The following is a 23,909-nucleotide window of genomic DNA, read 5'->3' on the forward strand; positions in this document are numbered from 1 at the left end:
CCCAGGAGCCATAGCAGCCTTCAACCAGCACTCCAAATGACCCCCATAAGGTTTAGTCTGGACAGACCCAAATCTACCTCTTCTGTTGCTGTTGAAGTAGACATACTGTAAGACCAGCTGCAATCTAAATCTTGTTGTACCCTGTACGAAGACAACCAACATGTCTTCCCCCCCTTGTAAAGATGAAGGGCTAACCAACTCAAACATATTGGACAGTTAAAAGCTAATAACCACTTTGTTAATGGAAACACATCAATGATAAAGTATTAGGTCACCAAATGAGCACAAAGATGATTTTGCTTTAAGTAAATGGAATTAAAAACCTTTAGAATTAAATATCATATTATCAGTTAACTAACAGATCAGTCGTTGGTGAATATTTGAATGTAAAATGTTTTTTCATCAATGCACTGATGAAAAAACATACATCAGCTGAGCTAAAAGTGAGGATGAAATATCGGCATAAAAAATTCAGCTGCGATTATTTCCAAAGCAATAAAGAAGAAACAACTCAGGTTGTTTGCCAGGACTTCAAGCTTCCACAAACCTTAAAGAGAATGGTTAATAGACACACACTTATCTGTTCAAAAGACTCTGAATCCATGTCAGGCTTTTTGAAAATACAAGTTTTAAAAAGTTAGACATATCTCCTGCTGTCTCTCACATGTCTGCAAACGTCTAGAAGCTGCAATTTTATGCATGTAAGAACAGCCAAGCTTGATCTTCTAAAAGCAGGATCATTTTGTGTGATAGGCCGGATCACAACATGACACTGCCTGCACTGATGAGGAAGTGAAGCCTATTTCGATCTTTGTTTTGTTCTTTTGCAACACTGGAGATAAAAGATAAACAAGTCAAGATCTCTCCTGCAAATGATGTGTCAAAACTGAAAACTGAGTGAATCAAATCTATGGATACATTAGGGCTTCATAACAGGTACCACTAAAGGTTTATTAAGAAAAGCTTTTAACATCAAATATCAATCACTCTCCCCAGTATGAAATTCATAATGTATTTGGTGAGCCATGGAGACCAAACATCTGACAATACAGGAAAACAGATGCTAAAATAAGACTGAATATTAAGAAATACAACATTTACTTGACTGAGTTATTTGATGATTGATAAATATAAATTATTGGCATAATAATAAAATAAAAAATTATCAGAGGAAGAAAATAACAACCCTCAAAACCATCATGGTGAAGAACATAAACTCTATTGGTGAAATGTAAAATGTATCTTCCTTTGCTCCAATGTGTATAGTATTGAATGTTACAGCTCGTCATCGTGGAAAGACTTTTCAATTAAACGCGTTTATTATATCAATTAATTTAAAAACATTTTTTTTTAATGTAATGCTAAATGACTTTTGTGCTCTCTATATTGCAAAACTGTTGATTTTAATGTTTAAATATGTTTCTTCTCTTTACCTGCAGCTATAACACAAGAAACATGAAAAGCTGTTCAGATCAACATCAAGGAGAAGGATTTTTTTTTTCTCAAACCTTGTAGTACATCTAAAAAGAGATGCAGCATCAGAAGCAGGCAGAGGGAAATCATGATCAAACCTGCTGTGTTTGCAGAGGGAGGTCTGGCACTACAGATTACGCTTGTCAGATGGCAGCATAGACACGATGATGACGCAAAAGGCATTTCATCTCAGTCATAGGTAGCCCCGACACGAGCCGTTCAAACTCCACTCAAAAATCTGGGAATTTCATGTTTCCATACAAACACACACCAAGGTTAAGTCAACAGAAAAGATCCCAGACAAACTACTAGATCTATCGTGCAAAACATAATAACGTTCATTTGTCGTTTTAGTTTAATGCCGCTGGTCAATGGGAATTTTTAAGGCATGTAAATAGTAAAAGATTGCACTTTAATGGGACGCGTTGATTTTTGGCGTATTCGATGTATGCCGAATTAAATACATTTTTCTAATTCTTAATGGGACACCTTCAATCAAACTGTCTTTCAGAGTCTGTTCAAGACAGAATTAAACTTTTAGATTTGTGAATGGAGTTTGGTGATGGTTCTGCTCTGCCCGAGGGGATCGCGAGGCAGAGCTTTTAGGTGTTGGCTGCAGCTGCATCCAACCTACAGTCAGTGATGGTGACATGTTTCTTATGCGGGACAATCAGCGAGCACACTACACCTCTACTTTAATGTTGCCTTCCCAGGACACACGCGTTTTCCGCTCATTAATAATAAAACAGTCAAGGACATGACATCGATACTGTCGGGCAAAGAGCTGCGTCAAGTCCGCAGCAGCCGTGACACAAAACACGGAAATACAGGATATTGCATTTCAAGATAAGAGCGCACAACCTTCATTCAGTTTAACATTTTGAAAGCATAATATTTCATGCAATGCAAAGTGAGAAATATTAAAACCTTTAAGAGTGATAAAAAGGAAATTAAAAAAAACCTATGCTATGAAAACATCTTACATGAACAAACAAAAAACAATATAGAGAATCAATATGATGCAGTTATTGAGAGTCAACTGAGGTTACGAAGTCTAAAATTCTTACAATCAAATTATTTTTATACCATATATGGTAATTTTTTTGTTGTAGCTTCTGCCTCAAATTTATTTCTCTCTTTTGTCTATTTATCATTGTGCCCATCTTAAGTTTATACACATTTTTAGTGAATGTGTCATATTTGCAACTTTTCTTACTTTCAAATCAAATAATATTCCAATCATCACATTCTTATCATATTAAATAATATCTATTTTTGTTGAAGCGTGAGTAGTTATTTAATATTTCATTATGTTTCCATTCTTATATACATTTCTCTGTTTATTATCTGCAGCATAAGACCAAGGCAAAGCACCAGTTATTGATGAAGGCCCATGGTTCCTTATTATAACAACTACAGTAAACTTTACTATTTCTAGTTTATTCTGGTTTATTAATTTAGCCTTCTATTATACATATTTACTTTTCAAAATTGCTTTTAGAGATATGGATTTCCACATGTTAAGCTTCCCTGGGGCCCTTTGGAGGTGCTTAACAATTTTAAAGTCCTATAACAATCATTGTATTTGTAATATTTAATATTAATGGTGAAAAATAGTTTGGAAATAAATCAAATCATGATTCTACTAGTAGTTGTTAACATCGATAACGAGAGGGATTTTATTTTGAAGGCTAATAGCGGATGTTACATATGTGTTGCTGTGTGTTTGACAAATGTCGCTCAATATTATATATTTAGGATTATTTATAACTGGACAAGGATTTTCTGGTTAACATTGAAACATTAAAAAAATGAACTAAAATTAAAAATTAATTAAATTAAAACGGATGACACACTGCGGTTACCAGGCAACGAGGAATGTGAGCATAGCAACGCCTAAAACTCCCTTCAAAATAACATTACATTATGAGGTTAGCTTTAGCAAAGCGTTAGCAGCCAAGTTCCTCATCATCCTGTAATCTGCCGGTAAACACAGAACCGACATGCGGGTTTACACAAACGACTGTCGGGCTTACCTTTTGCCTCACAGTCAGCACAGTACTTGTTGTCGTCCTCTCTCAGCAGTTTAGACAGAATGGCCTGATGCTGCTCATTCAGTTTCTGGGCTTTTTCTCTCTCTGACCGCGTCGTCATCTTGCCCACTGTTTGTAGTTTAAAGTGCTGTTCGTATGAAGCCGATAAAGACAACGGAGGGCTCAGCTTGTGTTACAAAGGGTGGGACATTCCCGTGAAGCTGCACTGTGTTCAGTTAGCTTGCAACCTGCTAACAAGGTAATATCATCATCATCCCTGCTGCCTTCAAGACCGTCGGAAATGACAATGCCGTACATGACTCAGAATAAAGCTTTACTTGTGAGGAGTGTTGGGGCATAAAACAGCATACAGGAAGACAATTAGCTAAAACATGTGTGGCAAGCTAACAACAATACGCAGAAATAGCAGTTGTGAATCCGAATAACGTATTGGTTTTGATTTGGACCAATATTAAAACTCCATTAACAAAATAAATCACGCAGAATGTAATGTTCAGGTTATTAATGGTGTCATAATGTTGATTGGCCATCAGAGTGCACTGACTCCATGGTTAGTTTTTCCTTTCCCGAGTGATGAGTTTGAGGATACACAAAGACCACAACTTGAACTTGAGGCTGGGATTTTATTAAGATGAATGAAAGTGTAGTTTGAACAGGGATAGGCTAGTCCTCCTCTTTTGGAGCTCCTCATCTGGAAATCCACCACTACCTCATGTTGGTTACTTAGAGTGACATGTCAATCATAGATACGGTTCCCCCTAAAGTCCTGCTTCCAGATGTGGCTCCAGCCCAAAGAATACCAAAAGATTTATGAAGATAATTAGGGCCCTAGGTCCAAGGTATAGGCCTACCCAATATATGAAAATATATATCTCTAACGAACCAAATGTATTTTCAACCATCAATGATTTAAAATCCTGTCAGCCCTGAGTAGAGCATCAGCAGGCAGTGGTTCTCATTAGACTTGAAAAACACAATAATAATGTTAAATATTCCTAGAAAAAAAGGTATGGGCTAGATGCTCATAGGTTTGCTGACGTAGTTCCGGTAAAATCTCAGCCAGCTGCATCATTTCCGTTTTTTATTCCATGTACAGTGCACTACTAGTGCTGTAATCTAGTCATAATGTCTGAGGAGAGATTTGAATTTCAGCAAACTATAACATCTTTCCATGCCTGAGCACACTTGGGTATACTAAACACGACCAGATACGTTACATGGCAGAATGCATGCAGTTGGTTTGCAGATCTGTCAAGAAGAAAAACGAATCCACCTTGTTGTTGTAAATGTATCTTTTAGTGAGTTGGATTCATTTTCTTCACTCCCGCTGTTGGGTTTGAATCTTCTGGCCCCCTTCAGTAAATCACCAGCAGGCTGGGTTTGGGTCTCTCACTCTGCACTACTCGTTAGTATCATAAACTAGGTAGAGATTTACCCACAAACCTTTTCTGTTTGGTTTCAAGAGTTCTAAAAAGGAGCTTGTGTTGACATCGAGTGACCGTGTGGGGCACACTGATTGTCAAATTAGACTCAAACGCTTGTGACATTACAAACGTTTTCAGGTCTTTGCCGTTTAAAGCCATCACTCGCTCTCCCTAATTTCGGACTCTATCCACTTTCCTGTCTCTAACTAAAGGCATTATAAGCCAAAAAACAAAAACTTTAAAAGAGAAAAGAAGGTCCAGATTGTCAGCAAGTTCTCCCCCTGCTGGTCATTACATTTATTACAGGCTAAAGAGATTATTTGTACCTCTTATATAACTTTTGATGAATTCTTAATCTTAATACAAACCAAAATAAAAAGAAGTCTTTTCTTTTGGGTTGCGTGAAAAATCTATTTTTATCACCTTTAATGTTGACAGACAGCAGGACCAAAAGCAAAGAGACAGCTGCACAGTGTTAATCATTGACATGGCACAGGCAGAGAAGCAGCTATTCTCAAAGAAAAAAAAAGAACAACAAGATTTTTCTAACAACAGGTTATCAGAAACACGGCTCGAAGAATTCATTAAAAAGTGTATCGTAACAATAAAAAATGTGATACTGAGAGAAAGTGTTAAAAGGGGAAAGTAAAAATTATACAAAAAGTTAAAACAATTACAAATAAATTACTATCAAATATATATTATATAGAACATGTAAAACATTATGTGTCATCAAATGTGATCGTATCAGGATATACTCAACAAAAATAGTCCAAAGAAAATTAGCTCAAGGTTAACAGAGCAGTTAGCTTAGAAAAGTCATCTGTTAAATCTAAAAGTCAGAAAACACACTTTTTTAAAGCGAGACACGTTCAACAACAGACACACAATGATCTTAAACTAAAGCAGCACCATTACATCATTATGAGCATCTCGGACATCACATGACAGCGACATGCATTTGATTAATGTTCACGTACATGAAGTTCCTCACTCTCAAAACTCACATCTCCAGGTGTTCCCTATGAATATTAAATATCAAATAAATATGAACACAGCTTTCATTCACCAAAGTCAGACAAAGACTCAGGAGACATTCACAATATATGGTTCAAACCAGCTCTGAGATGCCATCCCTTTAGCTCAATGCTTTAACATGAATTTCTGCCACCACTAGAGGGCAGCACAGGCTCACCCTGTCAGTCAAGAGAGGGTTACCTCATGTCACAACCTTTAATAATACACTCTCAAATCAAATGATGGATTGACAAAATAATGGCATACAATAGGAGGTGAACTCGTCATGCATTTTGGTCCACTGTTTGTTGTAAACATTAATTGAAGATTTCATTTTTGGGGTGGATTTTCCTAAACTACAGTAGCTGTTGACCTTTCTGACAACCATATCTGTTCTTAAATAATTGTGAGATTGGAGTGTGTTTACAGTACTTGCAAACTAACTTTCAATCAACTGTGACTATGTGTTACATAACATTACTCTCGCTTCAAACTTACTTTATCACAATTATTCTAAAAGATTCCTTCTGTACATTACTCTCTTCTTTTTACAGTAATAGTTTTTAAAGATCTGCAGAGATTAGACAAATTACTCACTGTTGTATGAAAACCTAACAGCTGGTTTTACAAGGTACAACATATGAAGTAACACCAAATCATTGCAAATGGCCGTTTCCAATTCCTTCTGAGTATAGCTTAGCACTTAGTATTTTGTCATATGCTTCCTTCTGTTGGTTCATTGATGTAGGGAGGACATGAACAATAAATTAAATTTAAATTAATGTTTGTGGCTGAATGAGAAATGTGTAGCGCTGCATTCCCCACCCAAATTCATGTAGCCTACTTTGAGAAAGTGTTAGGGCAGGCATTTGGGGGAGAGGGGTAAAATAAAGTTGTGGGAACTTTGTTATTGACCTGGTTCCTTCAGTGGAAATGTGAGTCATGTCCCTAACAAGCTCCTCAAGATGCCTTTAAATAATGTACCCTCTGGATGTCAGGTTAAAAGACTTGGGCATGTGTTCTGCATTTATCTGTTTAGCTTACACACTAGAATTTCTAGCTAACATGAGTATCAGATTAGCTATAAGCTTGTCTCAGTCTAAACAACATAAAGGTTTAAGCTTAGTCAACATCAGATAAGAAGCATTAGTTAGCAAACACTTCCTGATAGCTGCATGTTCACATTACCATAGCTAGCTAAATAAGCTAACAAAGTCCAAAACAAACTGCTTCTTTGTGAGTCTCCTTCTGAATTAACTAGCTTTGTTGTTAGGGCGTTATTATTCCAAATACTCCAACTTCAATTTGAAAAGGTATTTTTCATGATTTAAAGAACAATGGTCTTCTTAGAAACCTCACAGCCATGTTAGGGGGAAACAGGATAATTTCCCACCCTATAGACCACAGCACAAGTGCCCGAATATGAACAGTGTTTGAAATGGGCCAATGTTCACAATGTTTCACCTTACTGGTTGTTACTGGTTAAACAGACAGTGTAAAAAAGAAGGCCAAAATCTTAGCGTGTCATCTGAAGTGGTTAGTGTTTGACATAGTTTGCTAACCTGGGACCAAACTGTTCCCTTTAAACCTGGTTTGACGTCAAAATAAAGAAATAACAGTTCCCATCCAGCCAAGAGACCAAAACTACAAATAAAATGAAAAACCGCTGATCAAACAGGCGTCACTAATGTGTGATTAATGACAGAAAATCTCTAGCAAATGTTAGAAGTGTTTTAAGGATGTCACAAGTTGTTAGTGTTATGTTAATGTTGGTCATTGTGTTTGCCGTCTGAATAAAGAATAAAATGCACTTGACATGACATGCAATGATGTCCTTGTGTAGAAAGTTATGGCTGTGAGCGTCTTGTACCGAATATGAGACAAAACTGAGCTACAACACGTTTTAGAGCATTTTAAATCAAAGTGTCTTCAATCACTTCTTAGCACAAAATGCTTTTAGAAAAAATGTCTAAAGAAGACTTTTTGTTATGTTGAGGAAGAACTATCAAATTAAGTTTTTCTCAAATCCAAATGTTCCTAATCTGCTTTAAAATGCTTTATCGGAAAGTAGTGTAATTTTATCCCAAATGATAAAAGCACAAGCAGCACCAGACTAAGCAGACTATTACATTGGCACTTTGTTTTTCTTCACGAGTGAAACCATCAATGACATTGTTTTCTAAATGGACTCTGAGTCAAAACGGTGAATCAGCAGCAACGTCAGAAGTGTCGAGAGGTCTTAAAGTCAGGGCTCAGGAGAAAAAGTCTCTCCGGCTTCAGAGGACTGACTCGATAGCTTCTGGAGTGGCTCTTAAGGCTTTGGTTTGGTGTGTGACGAGCGGCGAGGTCTCCTCCTCGGCCTGGACGTTGGCCACCGCCTCCACTCGGACCTCCGCCAGCTCCTCCTCTTGCTGCTGCTGCTGCGCCTGCTGCTTCTTCATTTCCTGCTGGTTGATGTGATGGAGGATTCCTGCTCCCAGAGCGTCGCCCTCCACGTTCACCACAGTGGTGGTACGGTCCCTGTGAGTTAAATGGACATACACGAGACGGTCAGCTTATTGTTTAGATTCACATGGTTCAAGTTAAACATGAGCTAATGAGTGATCATCTCAGCAACAAAAGATGAAGCTCCATTTGAATAGCACACTCTGATTTGATTGGCTCCCCTGTAGCCTAGTGGTTAACATTTAGCAAATCTGGGTTCAAATACGACCCATGGCTTCTTCCCTGTATGTAATTCCCAAGTCTCTCTCTCTCCCCCATTTCCTACTATTCACTGTCCTATCTTTAAATAAAGGCACAAAAAGCCCCTCAAAAAAATTTGAGAATGGCATGTCTTTCCAATGACAGATTTGTGCTCCAGCTGTGACCTGTCTTATGAATCTCTAGTGCACTGTCAGATGTAAAGAATCATGCATTCAGACTTTTTAATAGTTAACCGGCTGCTGCATGTGTTTCCCTGTACCCTCCCTTGTTGGCCCATCCGTTGGGAAACCCTGATCTTGTTTTGCTTTCTGTAATATTGGCAGCCTCTGTAGATGTAGTCAGACATAACTGTGAGTGTGTTTTTAATACAGGAGTCAGTGGGTTCACCGAAGGCTTTACTCACACAATCCAGTCGACAGCCAGCATGAGGGACAGGTCGTTGGTCGGCAGGCCGATGGCCTCCAGGATGATGGCGATGGTGATGATGCCGCCGGCCGGGATGCCTGCTGCTCCCACACTTGATGCTGTGGCTGTCACCCTAGAAATAATCATATGAATAATAAATCACTACTACTGGAACTGTTGTTGTACTTAACTTCTTAACTTTACTGATAAAAGTATAAAATGAATATCTGGGTGGAAGGTTTTAACTATGACAAGATTCAGAAGGGAAACATGGGATCATTTAATGAACTCACAGGATGGTGAAGATCTGTCCGGCGTTCAGGTCAACATTATTGAGCTGGGCAATGAAGACAGCAGCGATGCACTGGAAAATGGCCGCCCCGTCCATGTTAACAGTGGCCCCGATAGGAAGGATGAATCGGCTGATTCGTTTGTCCACACCGTTGTTCTCCTCCACACATTTTATCATCGAGGGAAGAGTCGCTGAACTGGTCAGGAAAACAACTTTTTATCTTAAAGGTCACATATTATTCTCCTTTTCAACACGTTTTTAAAAAACCTCAGAGCTCCCCTCTATTTCAGCCCTGCTCAGAACAGGCTGTTTCTGTGTCTGTGTCTGTAGCTTTAAATGCAAATGAGCTGTGTCTGACCATGCCCCTCTCTCAAAGGGCTTTGATGGCTCAGGGTATTTTGCACCAGTTGTTTACAGTGAGAAGGCAGACTCAAAGTGCAGAACAAAGTGTCACCCACCTAGGGGAGGGGTGACTGCCCTTTGTGATGTCATGAAGAGAAAATCTCCAATATGGCTCCAATTGAAATAGAAATGGGTTGTGTTACAGAAGGGGTCACCAAACATGATGGGATTTACCCAAAGTAGTCCAAACTTGTTCACTACTTTTCATAGATGTATGGATGATTAGATTTAAATTAATCTTGTATGTAAAGATGAGTGTTAGCTTGAGTGTGCCACAAGGAAAAAGTTAATGTAGAGATAAGAGGTTTCCCTCAGCTAAGCAGGAGTATGCTCAGTGAAGTTCATGGAAACATGCCAGATGTGGACTCTTTTTTGTTTACAAATTAAATAGTGAAACCAGCAAGAGCAAAGGTCAGGATGTCGGGAGTAAATCCCAAAGAGAAGCACAGCTCTGAAAATGTTTTTCAAAGAAGGATATTATAATAGTAATGTTCATCTAACGGTGAACTCATAGACTTCTATCACTAAAAATAAAAACTCGTGTCACCCTTTCCCAGTAAGAGCTTCTGTGACAGAGTACCTGGAGCAGGTGGCGAAGGCGGTGGTGAAGGGCGTGATGAGTCCTGACAGGAAACTGAAGGGGTTCTTGCGTGTGAAGCCGAAGTAGATTAGAGGCAGGACGATGCCTCCGTGGACTACATGGCCCAGGATTGAAGCAAATATGTATTTACCCAGACTAGTGACCAGAAGAACCACGTCTTCCATTTCCACAATCTTGCTGCCCACCAGAAACATGATGCCAAAAGGGATATACCTGAAAGACACACGATGTAAGAATTCATCAGGAATACAAGTTTTAATGTGAAGTCATAAAAAATAACATTCAATGACCCCTTTAACCTGATGTTTAACAAAATTGAGTTTTGTATCACCTCATCCAGTAAAAGTACCTGCTGTCAAAGCCACAAAATCCCCCCTGCACTCACCACATGATCCAGGACACCAGCACCATGGTGGCCTCGTTGAAAGCGTTAAAGAAGCGAATGAGCTCCTCCCCCTCATCTCCCAGCTTCCTCAGAGCCACTCCAAACACCATGGCAAACAGCACCAGACCCAGGATGTTCATGCCGTCTGTTTCTGTACCAATCGGCACCTGAAACACACAAGATGAGACTGAGCTAAGTAAAGGGCTTAAGAATCAATCAAATAGGATCAAACAATTCTGCACTGCAGTCAACATTATTTCAAAACGGACAGCTTAGCTGATAAGCTAAAGTTACTCTTTAACAGTTACTTGGGGAAGAAGAAAGACAAATAAAATGCTCAACTCATCAACTCAGATCCTACAGCAATACTTAAATCTTTGGGGATATATATTGACTTTGTATGTCCCCGTAGGGTTAGGGTTAGGGTTTTAAGTTTGTGTTTTAAGCCAGTGCAGGTGAGGATGATGGTCATTTTTTTTTTTTTTTTTACTAATGCAGGGTTTTGTCACAAAGCAGAGTTTGCGACTCATCCTAAAATAACAGTTCATATGATACCTTAGGAAATTACTGCAAAACAATGTATGTGTAATTTAAATAATCTGCTCTCCAGTGCTGTGAGAAGAGAGCCTATGTAAGAGGTTTTAACAGTTTAGGTATAGACTTGAAAATCGTGAAATTCTTGGTTTTATACCGGGGAAACTATTGTGTGATTAGCAGAACAGAACAGGCCTTTCAACGCCCTCTGCAGACTCATCCAGGGATTACTCCAACATACATTTACCTCATGATCTGAAACAGAAAGTATGGGTAACCAGCATTGTAACATTTTATTTGAGTTTTAAAATGGGGACCAATTTCTACAGAGTGTGTAAACATGGGTTTGTAGGTCTGAAGGCAGTAAGGGATTCATTGAACTGGATGATGGATAACGAATAAGGACAAGGACAAAGCCTCGGCTCAATCCCCATCCATTGTCCTGAGCGCTCCCACAGCTCCAAAAGCTTCAGCCCTTGGCACTGAGGCGACTGTCCACCGTGAACCCACTACAGACAAATACCATGGACCAGTGCCAGGTCTAGATTCATCAACTGTTCTCTTATAGCAGGTCAGGGGCAGCAGGCCATGGCCACTGGGGAAAATTAGTCTACTATTAAATGTCCAGAAATAACTACATTAGACCATTTAGACAGCTGATTTGGTCAAAGCCTGAAGAGCCTTTTGCTTCTACACTAAACATTTGTATTCAACAGTCTGTGTATCAGCCACTATTTCTTACAGGCTCAGCAGTCATTTGTAAATCTGCGAGCAGCAACTTTTCCAGACTGTGGTTGTTACCACCTCATTATCTTTGCAGCCCAATAGATATTTGGCGGGTCAAGCTGACCTGTCTCTTTGCCAACACTCTGAGCAAACTGAAAGCTTACAATAACATAAAAAGAGAAACTATTTCATCAGGTTATACTTTAGTGTTTTAGAGTCGTACCAAGCAAAACAATAACAATAATAATGACCTCCTGCTGTAAACAACATCAAAGGAGCCAAATACAATGACAAATACAAATGATGTCGATGGTGCACATTTGGGGGACGGTCTTTTCCCAATCATGATGTGTAACACAGCTGTGACCTTAAAAAGGGGACAGGATTTGTGTTTTGTGGACTGGGCCTGTGTCAGGAAAGCTGCTGAGTGAGGGGTTCTCAGATGCTGTGGGATGATCCTTTAAGTCTTTATTTTACAGTGCATTGACCCCTGATGTATATTATTCAATAGATAAGAACTCAGAAAATAGTTATGTCTGAGGACCACTCGTATTTAAAGGTATTTCACGTGACTGTGAAAAAATGTGAAAATTTTGCAATGACATTAGGAAACCTCCATAAAGGGGCCCAATCTGACAGCCCTCATTGTCATTGCTTTGCTGAACGTTGGTTGGAGGGCCCCCCAATTGATTTTTACCAAGGGCCCCAACAGGCTCTAGAATCGCCACTGCATGTACGATTTCTTTTGATACCTTTTGGTAGAGGGCGGTTCCGTTGGTGTCATTTCCAACAGCGACCATCTTGTAGTCGGTAGCATACTGGAACATAAAAGAAAGGAAAACATGCAGTTAATTCAGTCAGATGCTGATCAATGGTACGTTTTGTTAAGTGCATTCTAGTAATGAAATGTGCAGTCAATGTGTCACAGATGGCAAACATCGGGGATAAAATTGTATACTGTGTGTAGCCAGCCTAGAATGAGAGAGAATAATCCTTTTTTAAGTTTGTGGTTTTAAAGAAACTTACTATAGCTTTTCTCATCTTCTCATCAAAACGTTTTGTTTCTCTCAGTCATTTAGACCCTTTTTTTTAAATTCCTTTAGAAAGGGCAGAGGATAGAATCAGAAACCGGGGAGTGAGAGAGTGGGGATGACATGCATGAAAGGTACCACAGGTCGGGCCCGGGCCGCCTGCCTGAAGGACCACAACCTCCACACATGGGGCACTTGCACTAACCACCAGGCTTTCGGCGCACCCCAAGCTGGGGAAGTTTTCCCCATTAAGTCCAGACATTCCTTCAGCAGTAAAGGAGAGGACCTTCACTTATACAATCCTTACTCTCCGTCCTCTCTCTTTTTCTAACAGTCCATAGGATAAAGGCTCCCAGCATCTTGGCAGATTAATGGACTTTAAATAAGGTTGCAGGTTCTTGCAACATATTAGCCCATGCAGAGACATACAGTTTGCAACCATGTATAGATTTAACAAGACAGCCATCCCCACAATCTAAATCTTTCACCTCATTTGTTTAAATGTCTATTTAAACATAGAGCTGCCTGTCTTTCTGTGTAAATCCCCCCTCTCTTCTGCTATTTTTGGTTTAATCCACAGTTGGATCCTTTCTTCAGGGACTCTACCACAGTGTAGGCCAACTGAAGGGGGGGGGGGGGGGGGTATTGAACCCTATGACCTGTCTGCACTTTAAAACTCCATTTAGTCTTTTTAGTTTATAATTCACCAGCCTGGTCTTAAGAATTTTAAGGCTATTGGTTCCATTATTGACTCAGAGTCTCTCTGCGCTCTTGGCCTCTTGCCTGTGTGTTTGTGCATAGTCATTTTGCATCCCTGCATCCCCAAATATTGAACTTTCCTGGCTTTTATTTCAGCCTTAACAGACATGATCATAATTCCAGGAAGTGGAGCGGGGTGCGTTTAGGAGCAGCGAGGCGAGGTGGGTTGCTAGGCTGGCTGGAATGGAATGGTTTCGCCATGGAAACGGCCGGTTGCCCTGCCGATTGGGACAAGGAAAAGAGGAGTTTGGGCGAGATGGGGAGAGCAGCGGCCTCTATTCTGAGCGTCTCCTCATTAAGAGGCATTAAGAGGCTCACAGCACTTCTGCCAGGATTTACAGCTGCTTTAAATTAACATGGAATGGCATCTGTGTGGTCGGGGATATAAATTCTGATTAAGTCCCATACAAGACACGATTGGTTATAAAACAGAGACAGAGAGTGGTGATAAAATGGGGAAGTGGTGGAAAAGTGTGTCTGGAACTCACAGAACGGAAAGCAGCAGCCACCAAGTTCGATGGGAATAAATTTCTGTGAAAGGAAAAGAAAGAAAAGTTAGACTATCTTAACTGCTGTTTGATTTCATGTAACTGACAGACAGACAGTCTTTCAGAACATGTGTGTCAAACTCATCTGAAGCATAAGTTCACAGGATCAGTTTGTCATCACACACTCTGTGAACTCTGGCCCTCTTCCAATAAGTCCACAGCTCCCTTCGTCCTTTACAGGTGATCAGACACTGATCTACTGTCCCCTTCCATTGTTTCTTTAATCAAATCACAGAGGTCTTAACCAGGATTAGACGTTCCTGGATCATTCACTGTTTTCACTTAAACTTTTAACCTTTATTTGAGAGTTAAATTGAGAAGTTTCCTTTCATGCAACGCCCATAAAAATGATGCATGACACTTCAGTTTTGTCATTTTTATTGCTGTAGTACAGAAATGTGTTGTGGCCTTCATTCTTAATTACAAACAATACATCAGTACAAAGTTTACATTCTAAATGAGTGGTTTTAAACGTACCAGCAACTTATATTTGCCCTTCCTTTTTTTTTACAACCTCCATTCATCCATTATCTATACTCCCTGCTGACCCTTGCTGGAAGGCGCTGTACTTTATTGACATATCACCCTCTAATAGGGCTGGCATAGAGGTAGACATCCTTTCATGTACACACTCACAGCGACAGGAAACTTGAGAGTCAACAGTTATGTCTGTGGACTCATGGGTGAAAGTCGGAGAACCCATGCATGCAGGGGAGTATGCAAACGCCACACAGAAAGGTCCCTGCTGGCTATAATGCAAATCAAATCAAGTCAAATACTTTTTATGATGCGCAGTTAAGAGTCTACACGTGCAAGTGCTACAATGCATAAAAAATATGAGACAGAAACCTTTGGTCAACTTTAATTTTACATTTCACAGATTCTATTTCATGGCGACTGGCAGTGGCTCAGTTGGTAGAGTCGGTTGTCTCCTAACCGAAAGGTCAGCGGTATTCGATCCCCAGCTCCTGCAGCCACATGTCCCATGTGTATGAATGAATGTGTATCATATGTGTATGAATGGGATTAGTTACTTCCGATGGTCACTACAGAGCAGCCTCTGCCATCAGTGTGTGAATGGGTAGGCGTGACCTGCTGGGTAATAAGCGCTTCGAGTACTTAGAAGACTAGAAAAGTGCTATACAAGCTCAAGTCCAAGGGTTAAAAAACAAATTTACTACCTCACTCAGCCGGTTTAAAAACTGTCTTCATGGACTTCATGAAGGATTTATGAAAGCTTGCGCAACACATGCTGTAAAAGTCAAAGCCTGGATTCATTGAAAATAAATTCTACACTCAAAGTTATGAAGGCCTTAAATGACAGCTATAAAACTATATAACAAAATGTAGTTCCTTTCTTTGTATCAACTCTGTAGAAACAAGTCATCTCAAAAGTTGTATTGATTTGTCTGATCTATAATGATTAACAGATCATGTTATTGTCTGTTACAACTTTATAAATGAACAATGACCAGTGTATTTTCCAACCATGATGTAGAAAAAGAAAACAGGGTTAACTTAGGGTCAAGTGGGATACATGAGTCAAACATTTATGAAGACTTCTCTTACTGTGTTGTGTGTCTGTCATTCATGTGTCAGCATGTTGATCCTTAACAAGTGTTTCGGTACTAAATACTTGGAGTGAACTCAGTTTGACTTTTAGACTCCGCAGCCTTTCCTAACCTAACCTGCAGACTCCCCATCTTCAGGGGAGGGGTTGACACAGTGTCTGTTGTGTTCCTCATTCAGTGAGGTACAATAATTAATTTAGCCTGTGTGCATGCTCCAGAGCTGCAGAGGCCTGATTAAAGTTTTTTTTTTGTCCCAAATGAAAGCTTTTAAACTAAGTTACAATCATGCATTTTCAGAAATCAACACATAACAGTTTAAACTGAACTGACTCCTGGTACCTCAAGATACTGTGAGGAGTTCTTAGCTATGCTAAAGGCCAGGGGGGAATTAAGTCTGTCATCTCTCAACTGGAAGGTTGGGGGCTCAATCCCCGGCTCCTGCAGCAACATGTCCTCGGGCACCTTGAATTGCTCCCACTGCTTTGTCGTGTATGAATGGGATTAGTTACTTCTGATGGTCACTTTATTGCAACCTCTGTGTAAAAGTGCTGTGAAAGCACATTGAGTAGTCAGAAGACTAGAAAAGTGTTATACAAGCTCAAGTCCAAAGAGCCAACAAAACCATCAGCAACAAGATTTACTTTATCCATGGTTGCTGATGCTAGACCGCAGCAGGGTGTAATCAGGAGAATTCACATCGAGTGAGTCTGAGGGGATGATGAGGTTTATTCACGATCCATGAAATAGAATCTGCAATCAGTGAATGACTTCTGCTGCGTTACATTTGTTCACTAATATGTTCATCTCTGTTCTTTTGTTGATACTCTTATTCTGTCAAACTATTGTACACATTACATCAATAAAAAAGGCAAATATTCTCATTATAGCATCTTATAGTGGACTCTGTTGCTTCGTCCGCCAATCCCGCGTCTTTCTTTTTATGTCATGTCTTGCTTCAGGAAACCCCCCCCCACTGTCCGGGATAGTCTCTCACTGTGAGGTGCATGTGTGCCAACCAGATCAGGAGGATTTCAGAGGCGGTCCTCCTGAAATTCTCTAGTCATCTTTCAGGAGTGCATATGTAAAAACAGCTACGAACACTTTTCCCTTGACCGAGTTTTCAGGCACCATGCTGGGTTTTTTTTCACCGCTGTAGAAGCAGCACACAGGGATTAGTGGAAGCTTGCAGGCCTTTTCCATGTATTAGTGTGTGTTTGTTGTAACTTCATCCTCTGGGGTTTCACTGTATTGTGCAAAGAAATACAGACTTTGCTCACATTTATTCCCACAACCAAAACACAGCCAAGCGCTTCAGTCCGCAGCCTCCCCCCCCCCCATGGACTCTGCCGTCAGTCCAAATCGAGCCTCAGCTGTTACTAACATCAACCTCCCTGCTCATCACCGGCAGGCAGCCATGACATCGCCGCTTGAATCATTTCTTCATGTCATAATGATGTGGAGAAATGTTGAGTTTGGAAGAATTCTTGCAGCCACATAAGGTTTCATAAGCTGACCAAATTTCCTCCCATCACATGACAGAGGCGAGGATCTGGATTAACCCTGAGAAACCAGAGCCGAGGGTAAGCATGCTTTCCCCACAGAGGCCCCCCCCCTTCTCCCAACAATGTCCCCCTGAGCATGGAGCCCCCTCTCTGTGGACTTATTTATAAAGCTCTGTTACATAACAGCTTTAATTTCTAATTAATCAGATCTAAACATGAATGATTCTTTCAATTCACGGCCTTAGATCCAGTCAGCAGGGTTTCTGCGTTACTGGTGGCTCTTTGCTTCTCAAAGTCTAAAAGTGAATTGTTATTCAAAGCGTCTGACAGCTTCAGTGAACGGATCCTTCTAGAAATACATGTTATCTTTATGTAGCGACTCTTTATTCAACCAGAAGCAGCTGTTACATCACTCTCTTTCAAGCCACCAGACTCCATTAACAAAAAGAGTTGTTTGAAACAGCAGAGCTCTTCAGTTGCTGCTCTACCGCTGCCTTCACCAGTCACTTTGTTTTTTGAGTTACTGTATAACTTTGCTGTTTGAAGTGGTTATTGTTTGACGAACAACACAAAGAAACACTAACAAACTGGAGACATCTCCTGTGTTGAGGGAGGTGGTAGAATAACTTCTGTCAATGGAGTCCGGTAGCTTTGAGAAGAGCGATGTTACAGCTGTTCACGGTTACTCTTTCACAGAAAGCTTTGTCTTCCTGGGGATCCTTCCAATGACTTGGTCAAACACTTAGAATGACAACCTGAGTCAGTTGCAAAAACAAGAACTTTAATCTGGCACATTTGCAGCAAAGGATTACCATAATAGCTTCTGTTAGAGGCTGAAGCAATCTGCTGAAACAACTCAACAACCTTTAAGTAATCTAGAACTCCAAACTGCAAATCAAGCGCTATTGATAAAAAAAAAACCCACTGAATTATCACTGAATGAATGTATATACTGATGTATCTGAAATGAAGTTGCTATTGCTTTATCCCGATGGTAAATGTTGCTTTCTTAGCAAACACAAAAGTGATTTAATTCATTTGAAACATAACGTAAAAATCTCAAATGCAGCACATGAAACCACAAAAGCAACCACTGCCTCCATATCAAAAGATTGGTTACTTTGGAGACTAAAACTTTTCTTCTTGTGTTATGTGAACCATTGAATATGATCCGCCCTCCTGCCGGTCACTCCACATCAACATCATTGGTGGGTTTTGTTTGGTTTTGGAGGAACTCACAGGGAAGCTGTAAGTGAGAATCTGATATTTTAGAATGTTTGGAAAAGACAAAAAAAAAATCAACTTTAAATCAAACATGATCAAAAAGCAACATGATGTTTGCAGGCAGAAGACGTTCATCGTCCATGCCAGAGCTTTTTGTGTTTTTATGACTTTTTTCCCAAAAGCCAAACAAGTGAAAACAAGAACAAAGAAATTAATGACTCCGGTTAAAAAAGCCTTCAGCCCACCCTGGTGCATGCTGGTCCTTTACCTGCCTTTCTTACCTTAGGAGCTGTCAGTGTTACCAAACAAAACAAACATATACACTGGTTCGATACTCGATCCCTAATGGATCAGAAAAAGTATGTCCATGAGGCTTTGTCGGTTTTCAAATTCACAGTTTATTAAAATCCTTAAAGTTCTTTTCAACCAGTTTAAATAAATCTTGGAGCTCCCCAAATCACGTGTGAAGTTGCTTGTTCTAAATCTACTCTGATCATGTCAATAAACCCCTCTATTTCAGCCCTGCTCAGAACAGGCTGTTTCTGTGTCTGTACCTTTAAATATGTAAATGAGCTGTGTCTGACCACGCCCCCTCTCTGAAGGACGTGGGTGGCTCTGGCTTTCTCGCTCCATGTCCTACTGTTTACGGTGAGAAGGCAGACTCAGAGGGCAGAACAAACACCTAGCTGTGGGAGTGTCACCCACCTGGGGGAGGGGTTACTGCCCTTTGTGATGTCATGAAGGGAAAATCTCCAAACAGCCTGTTTGAGCACACATTTTCTGAAAAGTGGAGCAGGTAAAACACGTAGAGCAGTGGTTCTCAAACTATGGTAAGTGGGCTCCCTGTGGTGGTACGCAAAGAAATCTCCACAATATAAAAAACAAACCTGTTCAGCATAAAACAACATTTTTTTATTTTTGTCATACTCTTATCTGTCTTGTATCTATTGAGTTGTGTTTATATGAAATGTGTTTTCCCCTCTAAATTAATCTAGTTTTTGCAACAAACAACTTTAATCTGCTCAATTTATGCTCGCACACGCACAGACATAAACAACAACAGGAGTACCTCACGTTTTGAAAAGTTTCACTCGATGTTCCGTTATAGTTCAGTACTGAAACAACAGCAAGCAGCTGTAGGCCTACATTAACAGATATTCTGTTATTTATTGGAGTTCAGCACACAATCGGTGGCAAGCAGCTGTACATGAACATTTTTAAAACGGAGCCAGGAGAAGCTTCAGTTTTGATGCATGTACGGACAGTGGAACTTATCGCTCCCCCTCCCTCTATCTCTCTCTCTGTAGCTCTGAAGCTGATGTGATTCTGCTCTTTTGCTGTCTTAACACTCCTCAGGAGTTGAGAGGGATTTTTTTTTTAAAAGGCAGTTTTGCTATGTTGAACGCAGAGACTTATAATACAGAGGCTCTGGTTGCACTGAGCCTGCAGAGCGCGCGCCTGCACTCTCACGAGCTCTCTCTCTCTCAGGCGCGCAGCAATTTTATGAATAAATGACATAATTAAATGAGAACAGGTTGGAAATATACTTGGGCCCAGGTATCGCCTTTGTGTGGGAAACACTGGAGACTAAATATTCTCAAACAGGTTGTGGGTATAAAGTTTGAGAACCACTGATGTAGAGGATGGACTTTCTCCTAATTGGGGGGTTTGTAGACAGACTGGAGACACACATTAGCGTAAGAACAAAATGGTAAAGTGTATTCTGCCTAATATGTGATCTGAAAGATTTACATTAACAGTGACGTATTAGTCAGTTCATATTTATTTCATATTTATCCGGATCATCAGAAATAACTTGTAGCTAGTCTGTACTGGTGAAATCCTTCCTATCGTGTTTTCAGCAGCTGGTCACCACAGCACAGTGTTTCCCCTACCATTATATTAGGGGGCGGCCCATCAAGTAAAATAAGTTTTTTTTTTTTTTAAGATTTACTTTTGGGCTTTTTGTGCCTTTGTTGTAGAGATTGGATAGAGTCAGAAATCAGGGAAAGAAGTCATTTAAGGATACCTTTCCGATAGAAAAGGACAGCTGTCATTAAAAGTAACACATGAACACAAAGAGTCCCCCCCCCACCCCCCCAAAGCTGTAAACCTAGAGTAAACACTGCAGCAAACATAAAGTGTGACTCTTTAGGGTAACAAGGCTGAGAAAGAAAAGCGGAGTGTCCACCTGCTCAGCTCAGCTCATGATAAGAGAGAAGTGCTGACAGCAGCAGACAGTGTTCAGTTTACACTAACAGAGCTGCTGGAGTTTATCCTTCCACCTCAAAATACACTCCTTTGCTCCAGCAGCTGTCAGCTTTCCCTCCCACTGTGGGAACTTTTTATAGGACTCAGGGTCACTGACAGCATGAAGGGGCTTTTATACCTCCAGGAGACGGTGTTTTTTTTAACTTCATATATATAATGTTCAGGTTAAATCGTTTTGCTCCAATCAGATCAGCTACAAGTCAGCACCTGTTAACAGTCTGGAGGCACCTTGAGGTCTCTGTGGAGCAGCTCCAACACATTTTTTAAAGTAATTTTGTACTAAAACAAAGCTTTTACTCATGTGATATAGAGTTTACTACAAAGGCAAAGGAAGTAACACAATGTGTTTCCTCTGTGATAAGATTACGTTTATGCTGTCCTTGGGTTAAAACTTTATCCAAACAAAGTTGTGTTGAGATCATCCTGGAAGAATCTCACCCAACAATGCTGTCCAAACAGGGACCCCTACAAAGAACTCAAGACTGTGGTACAGTAGATGTCTTTGTGTAAAATGACATACAGGCCTGCTTGGATAAAAACCCTTGTGGTTGTGCGTTATGAAGAGGTTCAGCTCTCCACTCATTGAAAAGCTCAAAATATGAAACTTTTATCACTTGAGCGCAGCTACAATTCTTAAAAAATGCTAACCATTCACTCAATCAGTCCAAGAAGAACTCCACATTCCTCTGCCAATGTCCACCATGCAACTCTTTCCCTTTTATCTATCTCCCATGAAGAAGAAAAGTACAACTGTGTGGTACTTCAGCCAAACTCTGCATGCAGAACTTCAGTTTTCTACAAGTGTTCAGATGCTTCAATTAAAACATGCAGGGGCATCAAATCTTAAGTGTGTGTAGTTGACACTCAGGTCGATTATTCTTTTGCGCAGTTTTTACTTTCTCTGTGTCAGTTTGAACAGAAGACAGGTGTGAAAAACAATAAGATATGATACATGATGTCCCCTGTGAATTTAATATCGAACTCCAGCTGCTAACATTTAGCTGTAGTAGTAGTTAAACAGTATCTCTACTTCTTAACCTTTCAATCAGAAGATTGGAAACTGCAGTCCACATCCATCTAATCCTCTACACACACTGATGCACAAATAACAACTGCAGAGGCGCTGCTTGTCAACAGGCAAGGTGGACAACTACTTGGAGCCCCAGGCAAATATGGAGACCCTGAGAGCTGACATACTTTAACAGCAGTGACTCAAAATGTGCAAAGTTTTGCGATGAAAGTTGGAAATATCAATTACATTTTGCATTTTTGTTGTTGTTTGGTCTTACATATAACACAGCGGTGATAGTTGGAAGGGCCCTCTTTGAATTTTTACCAGGGCCCCCAACAGACTCTAGAATTGCTGACCATATGTCTCTGGTCCAGCCCCTAAAAAAAGATCACTTCTAACTGAACAAAGATCAGCATCAGTTGTGTTTTTTGGAAAATCTGTAGGCTGCACAAACCCTTTCCCCTGGTTCCCTTGCAGGGCTTTTCTAAGACTCAATCAGTCTAATAACGGTTGTAATTACATTGGTTTATGCACAAAATAGGTAAAACCACAAAGAACAAGTTGTGACTTGGTGAATAAATGAGGGAGTGGCGTCCCATGTGTGCAACAAACGAGTGCGCCCGAGCTGTGCCACACAATCTCGAACCAGTCAGCTTCATATTCAACACTGACCTAAATATCATGTAGTTAAAGATTGGATAAAGTGTAGCCGCTGCTTCGGTACCTGGCCAGATCCAAGAAGGAGTCCGCGGTCTCCTTGTTGTTGCTTACGCTCTCCAGCCCCAGGCTGTTGGTGTTCAGGGCTCCTGCGCCCACTCCGGGTTTGATGATGAAGGCAAGGGCCACCCCGATCCCCGAGGCGATCAGCGTGGTCACCAGAAAGTAGGCGACCGCGATGCCACCCAGCTTGCCCAGGGAGCGCGTGTCCAGGCTGGCGGCGCCGGATATGAGGCTGCAGACGACCAGGGGCAGGATGATCATCTTCAGCATCCGGAGGAGCATCTCTCCAGGAAAGGCGAAGTAAGTCATCTGCGCCTTGGTCAGGTTCATGTTGCGGACCATCATGCCAAGCCCGACGCCCACAAGCACCCCGGACACCGTCATGATCACCAGCAGGTTCTTCCTCAGAAACTCCATCAGCTTCTCTGTGAAGCTCTTCTTCGCGTTTTTCTCCACCATCAAGTCGGTAGAGGCCGAGTTGGGCATGGCGTGCCCGTTGATCTCGCTCTTTTTCTCCATTATTCTTTCTTCAGAGCAGCGTGGGAAGCTGAGTCCGGCTCCAGGCAGCAGCGTGGGTTGTCTACACACACACACGCTATGGCACGCTCTGTGCTGAGTGAAGGCTGGTCCGGTGTGAAGGCAGAGTGTCGAGCGGAGGGAGAGCCAATGGAGAAGGAGCGACGACACAAAAACACGGCGGTACATGCGCAGAAAAGCTGGCACTTATTACCAGAGCAAATGATGCAAGAGCAGGGGAGATTGCCAGGGTCTCTGGCAATGTGGCACACTTTCCTGCTGAACTGAGTGAATGTGCTGATAAAAAAAATCAGAAAGAAAGCACCACCAATATCTTATTTTTCTACCCTTTCTACACATCCCATCTGCCTCCTCTAATTTTGGATTAAAAATGGAGAAACAGGCTAAAAAAAAAAAATCCATAACAAAGGCATTATTCTTTGATTCCTCTGCTCGTTGAGAAATCGTGTTAATCTCGAGATTTTCTTGCAGCTATTTCCTCCAACAGAAATTACATTCACTCTTGCAATTTTTTGAAAAAATATTTCTCTTGTGTCTGTCTTTAATTTTTTGCACACAAATGTTTTCTTCTAAATCAGTTTATAGCATTCATCATGTTTAAAAATCTGCTTTTAAATTGAATCACTGTAGTAATTTTTAAAACAGCTTTTTATTTTTTCAAAGCTTAAATAAATCATACTGCAATGATAAAAAAATAAAATCATAATAGCCTTCT

The 23,909-nt window shown here is 40.6% G+C and overlaps 2 protein-coding genes across 9 annotated transcripts in view; both read right to left on the minus strand.

Annotated features, from left to right (window-relative positions):
- Positions 1 to 3,791, minus strand: part of LOC109997504 (stromal membrane-associated protein 1) — a 101,012-nt gene extending 97,221 nt beyond the window's left edge. For 5 of the 8 annotated variants that reach the window (XM_065959205.1, XM_065959204.1, XM_065959203.1 and 2 more), the window contains exon 1: positions 3,510 to 3,789. In XM_065959205.1, the coding sequence (XP_065815277.1) occupies positions 3,510 to 3,627 (118 nt within the window). In that variant the 5' untranslated portion in view covers positions 3,628 to 3,789. Of the gene's footprint in view, positions 1 to 3,509 lie in introns of all 8 variants that reach the window. The other 3 variants (XM_065959202.1, XM_065959200.1, XM_065959201.1) reach the window with 2 other exon arrangements.
- A 1,557-nt stretch (positions 3,792 to 5,348) lies between these two features.
- On the minus strand, positions 5,349 to 23,298 carry slc1a4 (solute carrier family 1 member 4). The gene is made up of 8 exons (XM_020651997.3): positions 22,662 to 23,298; positions 14,298 to 14,340; positions 12,772 to 12,837; positions 10,760 to 10,926; positions 10,354 to 10,587; positions 9,373 to 9,567; positions 9,078 to 9,212; positions 5,349 to 8,488 (listed from the first exon to the last, which is right to left on the minus strand). The coding sequence occupies exons 1-8, from the start codon at positions 23,174 to 23,176 to the stop codon at positions 8,245 to 8,247; spliced, it is 1,599 nt and encodes a 532-aa protein (XP_020507653.1). The 5' UTR covers positions 23,177 to 23,298; the 3' UTR covers positions 5,349 to 8,244.
- Positions 23,299 to 23,909: the final 611 nt, after the last annotated feature.

Source organism: Labrus bergylta, chromosome 10 (assembly GCF_963930695.1).
Source record: "Labrus bergylta chromosome 10, fLabBer1.1, whole genome shotgun sequence".
Lineage (NCBI taxonomy): Eukaryota > Metazoa > Chordata > Actinopteri > Labriformes > Labridae > Labrus > Labrus bergylta.

Excerpts from the sequence above, each read along its gene's own strand:
- slc1a4 (XM_020651997.3), bottom strand. The coding sequence starts at position 23,176 with ATGGAGAAAAAGAGCGAGATCAACGGGCACGCCATGCCCAACTCGGCC. Across the intron at positions 14,341-22,661 it reads TCCTTCTTGGATCTGGCCAG|AAATTTATTCCCATCGAACT; the intron begins GTACCGAAGCAG and ends TTCCTTTCACAG. Across the intron at positions 10,588-10,759 it reads CTGGTGTCCTGGATCATGTG|GTATATCCCTTTTGGCATCA; the intron begins GTGAGTGCAGGG and ends TGTGTCTTTCAG.